The 6,000-nt window shown below is 36.0% G+C and overlaps 1 protein-coding gene across 1 annotated transcript in view; it reads left to right on the top strand.

Moving 5' to 3' along the window:
* DKK2 (dickkopf WNT signaling pathway inhibitor 2) overlaps window positions 1-4,835 on the top strand; it is a 103,003-nt gene extending 98,168 nt beyond the window's left edge. The window contains exon 4 of the mRNA XM_042935747.1: window positions 2,471-4,835. Coding sequence (XP_042791681.1) covers window positions 2,471-2,721 — 251 coding nt within the window. The 3' untranslated portion in view covers window positions 2,722-4,835. The remainder of the gene's footprint in view (window positions 1-2,470) is intronic.
* The last annotated feature ends 1,165 nt before the right edge of the window (window positions 4,836-6,000 follow it).

Raw genomic sequence — 6,000 nt, forward strand, 5'->3', positions numbered from 1 at the left:
AGATACTTTATTGGCAAAATTTAACTGAATTCTTAATTTATTCTTAATTATGAGGATCCTGCAGGTTTCTAAGAGATCTTAAATTGTTAGAAAATGCATAGTAAAATAACTACAGCACCCTGATCAATCATGCCATTTTCTAAACAGTCCTGCCTTTAAATGTTTGCTGTCATATGATTAAATCCCTAGTCTTTTGTATCTTTTTCTCACCTTTACAGAAATTTTATTTCAATACACAACCACATATTATACTATGCATAAACCAACTTATCAAAAATCATTGGTTTCTAGTGGAATTATGTATGGTCATAAAATTCCCCTTACTTGTATCAAAATATTTGGGAAGCCTAATCACTAACAGTAAAATTTGAAAGCATGAAATTATTAAACTTAAATACTAATAGTAAAAATTTAAAGGCATGAAACATGTCTATTTTTAAAGGACACATTTAACAAGTGTGGAGCATTACTCTGTTAAGACCTTCTTTGAATAAAAGGGTTTGTAATAATGCATATTCCCATTTTGAGAATTTTATATAATAAATATTGGTATATTGAAGGCTCTCAGAAGTCCAGCAATGAGGAAAACTGATTAAATTTTTAAACACTCTATTTCCCCATATTTCTTGACTACAAAACCATTTCCCCACATTTGCATGCCCAGAGGAGCTAGTATTCCATAAAGTATCTGACCTATTAGACCTGGAATATTATTGTTGACATGGATAGTGATAAGGAGATGAACAACTCCTCTTCAATTATCCTCTATCTATAATTCTCTGAAGACCTACGTCCTTTACCCAATCTCCTATTTCTATTCCACCAAATTCACATACATCTGTTATTACATGAATATCCTTCATTATTCCAACAGATATCTATGTCACAGTACAGTTTCAAATTTACTAATATTTTTATATAGTTTTATGTATAATTTTCTTCTTTTTTAAAGTTTATTTTGAGAGAGAGAGAGAGAGAGAGAGAAAGAATGCATGCACGTGTGCCCATAAATGGAGGAAGGGCAGAGAGAGAGAGAGAGAGAGAGAGAGAATCCCAAGCAGGCTCTGCACTGTCAGCGCAGAGCCCCATGCGGGGCTCAGCCCTAAAAACCATGAGATCATGACCTGAGCAGAAATCATGAGTCAGACATTTAACTGACTGAGCAACCCAAGCACCCCTTATGTGTAATTTTCTGGTGGCAACTAGGAAGAACTCTTATGACAATGGCTAGCGAGTTGTGTCCATATCACAGAGGGGGATTGGTTATATCTGGGCTGACAGATAATCCTTTAGACCAGGATTGGCACATCATGGCCTGTGAGCCAAATCTGTCCTGCTGCCTTTTGTTGTAAATAATGTTTTATTGGAACACAGCCTTGCCTATTCATTTAGGCATTACTTATATTTGCTTTTCTGATATGTAGCAGAATTGAGGAGTGACAGATCACATAGCCTAAAAAAGCCTAAAATATTTACAATCTGGCAAAATTACAGAGAAGTTTATTGGCAACCCAACTGTGATATGTGTGTTTGCTCTTTGCTGACTTAGTCATTTTTCTGAGTTAAATATCCAGATTTGTTCTTCCATATGTTTTTAATGAAGCGTTCTTGGTTGACCTTGGGGCTGTCTGTCCTTTCACTACTCCACTCTGTATCACAGCTCTTTATAGACTGCATGTTCTAGGCTCCCTGTCAGGTGGCTTCTGGCCATGCGGGTTTGGCTGTGGGAGAGAAGCAGGGAAAGAAAAAAGCCAACATGCTAAGCCTGCTTCAGGTGATGTTTCTGGCAGAACTGTATTTCCCTGGGGCTTCAGCGCCTGCCAGGTGGGCCTGTTGGGATTCTAGTCATAGCTAGTGATTGCAGATTCCAGATTCTGACATGACCTTCTCCTTTGCACCCTCCAGCCTATATGTGGAAGTGGTTTCCTGCTCTGTTGCTTTACCATCCTCTGGTGCTTCTTAGCCTTGCCACTCACTACCTGTATGTCTGGTTCTCTGCGTTAAACACCTTATATTTTAAGTTTCTGTTTGCTGGCTAGACATTGATACATGGTTGTAGGAGTTCCTGAGAATCTCAGCTTTCTCCTTGAATCAGTTTATTTATATTTCCAGGAAGGTATCAAATTAATTACTTTGAAAGCACTTTTTTTTATTTACTTATTTTTCACTTACCTAGTTAAAATAAAAAACCAACAGACATGATCAGGGGAATATCTAAAAGCAGACCATGCCAAAGTAAAGTCCTAGCTATTCATAGAACTTGATATGCAGACAGCAAATAATCAAAATGAATGATAATGGATTGACATGATTAGAGAGACACCCGATTGATATGAATCCAAGACTTTCCATAGTAATGATAACTTCATGGAGGGAAGTACAAGCACAAATATCTTATGTGCTTCTGAGTGACAAGTAGAACTTTTTTCTCAAGTGTGATGATAATATCTTTTGGTCATCATCTCTGTAGGGCATGAAGGAGACCCCTGCCTACGATCTTCAGACTGCATTGAAGGGTTTTGCTGTGCTCGTCACTTCTGGACCAAAATATGCAAACCGGTGCTCCATCAGGGGGAAGTCTGTACCAAACAGCGCAAGAAGGGTTCTCACGGGCTGGAAATTTTCCAGCGGTGTGACTGCGCAAAGGGCCTGTCATGTAAAGTATGGAAAGATGCCACCTACTCCTCCAAAGCCAGACTCCACGTGTGTCAGAAAATATGATCACCTCTGAGGAGAATCAATGCTAGCAGACTGTGAATCTGTGTATTTAATGCATTACAGCATGGTGGAAAATAGGATTTGGATCTTAGAAGAATGGCTAAAAAATAAGGAATGTGATTAAGAATATAGAGCTCACAGAGAGAGAGAAAAAGGAAAAGAGGATAAGCAGATTAGAAAGGGTGACAAATGTAGTACAACCAATGTGTTTCCATTATGCAACTTGTTTATGTAAATAATGTACACATTTGTGAAGATGCTATTACTGAAAAAAGCACACAGTGAAAATTACGGATACCATGTGACTTTCCCAGAGTTTAGGTTGTGCTGGAGGATTGGTTTCCTTCAGATTGGTGATTGCCTATAGAAATAACCTAAAAGCCATATTTCTAGTTCAAAGTTATAGTTTAACAAAATAGTCCCTGTATACCTTGGCATACAATAGGCTCTTATGTAAAAAGAGTTGTTAAATAGGAAATGAAGTCCTGGAACATAGTTAATTTGCAACACAGAATCACCTTTTAGTTTGGAACACTACTTCTACTGCTCAGTGAAAGGCCTTGGTAGATAAGAAAAAAAAAGTCAGTATTTTCCAAATAATTTCAAAATAATTGCAAGTCCTTTATGAAGGCCTTTAGGAAAAACCAAACTTGTTTTTCTTCAAACTGTTTATTTACGTTTTTCAAATATTTAATTGCATCAGTAATTAGTAAGAACCAGTAGAAGACAAAAAGAGTGCACTCACATTCTAAAAGAATGACATTGTATCTTTCTTGATTGTATGTAATTCCTACCCTGAATATATTTCATTTTCCAAACTATCCTGATTAATTGTGAATAGTACCGAGCAGAATTTCATAGTTTGCAAAAATTTTCAAGGTGTCCAAAATACAGAATCAATGCTAATTGTTATTTTTTGAAGCTTTGGCATTCCCTATGTTTGATAGAATTAGACTGATAAATACATTTATTCTTTACACATGCTGCAGTATAGTTGGCTAAAGCTGATAATAGAAACTTGATCTATATTTGCCCTGGACAGAAGTACACAAAGGAAATGGAAAAAAAATGGCAAATACTGAGGTTTTGACAACATGTTGATCATACATCTGAAGCACAAAACTGACTATTCATATTTGAAGCCCAAAGCTACACAACCTAAATGGAAGTTTTCCATGGGGTTTGCTATCACAATATTTACTATGCAGATGAATTCTGTGTAGGTTGCTAATTGACCTCAGAGTATTTATTTTATATTTTTGAGGTCCTAAAATAATAGGAGGTCTCATGAAATGGATTCCCAATGCAGATTAGTATAGTGAGGTTCCATTGCCCTTGATAAGCTTCTAACTTGCCAATGGCACCATCTGAAATTTCTGTACCAGTTTCTGTCTGCAATAGCTGTTTTTTGCCAAAGATAGTGTTTCCGTTTTCTGCAGCCATTGAAATTAAAAATATAAATGGAATAACTTGTAAAATCTACATATTGCTAACCTATAGGAACCACAGTCTTGAAATTCTTTGAAACCATTTTATCACTTTTTTACTTTACTCAGTTCTAAATATTATGTCTAGAGCATAAAGCAAAAATGTTATCTTATAGTTGTTACTTTTGACCTTTTCTTTTATAGACTGAAAGTCACTCCTTAATTTTCTTTTACTTCAACCCCTTCTGCAGTCTCAAATTCAAGTTTTCTCAGTAGAAATTGAATCTGAGTCTGCATATCTATTAAAAATTTCAGCTTCCCATACACACTTACTAGGGTGATTAAGATTTACATTTTCCCCACATGTCTGCTAAAACAAAAATTATAAGCTGATCTATCCAAGAACCAAAGTCTGTACAAACAGGTTTCTATAAGCTTGGCAACGTGAAAAATGGAACATTTCAGTCAAACATTTCCTATATAGCAATTACATCTACAATCTGGTTTTTGCATTATTTCCCTTATGTACATCCCAAAATTATTATTTGAAGTAATTTATTTACAGGAAATGTTAATGAGATGTATTTTCTTATAGAGATATTTCTTACAGAAAGCTTTGTAGCAGAATATATTTGCAGCTATTGACTTTGTAATTTAGGGAAAATGTATAATAAGATAAAATATATTAAATTTTTTCCTTCAAAAATGGAATTCAAATTTCTTTGTGCTTTGCTTATGATAAAAACTTTCATAGAATCATAGATTCTCAGAGTTCAAATGGACTTACTTGATCTGATTTTACAGTTGGGTTAGGAATCCTTTGGATGACATCACCATGAGATGATCCAAGGCAGTTTACTATTACTAAAGGCAGCTTATTCATGGCAAGACAGATGCAATTGTTAGAAAGTTATTTTTTCATCAAACTAAAATATGCCAGCTTGGGCTTTGTACCCATTTATTCTTATTTAGCGTTCCAGAATATTTTGGAACAAGGGCTCTCTGCAGACTTCTTCAAAATGCTTGAAGCCACCTAGCGAATTTCCTATAATCATCTCTCCAGATTACAATTTCCCAAAATAGAGATGCCAACATGCTTAGGATATTGGTTCATCCCCCTCATGGCGCAAAGAAGCTACAAAATATCTTTGTCCCTCTATGGATACAGACTGAGTTACCTGGCCCAAATCCACTTCCTGGGAAGGTCTTTCCTCTGCTTCCTAAACACAGAGATGTCAGAAGTGTTTGATAAACAGTACTCACCAATTTTGAGACTGGGAGTGGTTGTAAAAACCCATGTTGTATTAGAGATGTTAATGGGCTGGAAATGTGGAAAATAAACATTCTGTGACAGTGGAATGGATTAAGTGTAGCTATGGCAGCATAATGAAACTAAAACAGTCCCATAGCTAGAGTTCAGAGTTGAAGATACCTCAAGCATTGCTGAAATAACTCCCACATTATTCTAATTAGTCACTCAAATAGTTATTCTTAAATAGTTATCCATTTCCTCAAATTGAGAACATTTGTATTTCCTAGTTACAGTGTATTTTTAGACTATAACAGTCATATGGGTAATATTTTTCTTTTCCACTGAGCTCAGGGAGATGCTCTGAGAACTGACAAATTGTCTAGACTTCCTTTTTAGCCAAGAAACACAATGCCCTATCATAGCACTAGGATTTGAGGAAGGAAACAATCAATTGCACTTTTCTCCACCCCCAAATTCAGGCCATTTGAGAAAAAAAGTTGAGAGAGAAACGCAGATGACAGATTACCCTAAAGCTGGTAAAGTTATCGGAGAGTGTGATGTGTACTGTGGGCAAGAGGATACTAGAAAGAGACAGATCCCAGA

Source organism: Panthera leo, chromosome B1 (assembly GCF_018350215.1).
Source record: "Panthera leo isolate Ple1 chromosome B1, P.leo_Ple1_pat1.1, whole genome shotgun sequence".
NCBI classification, from domain to species: domain Eukaryota; kingdom Metazoa; phylum Chordata; class Mammalia; order Carnivora; family Felidae; genus Panthera; species Panthera leo.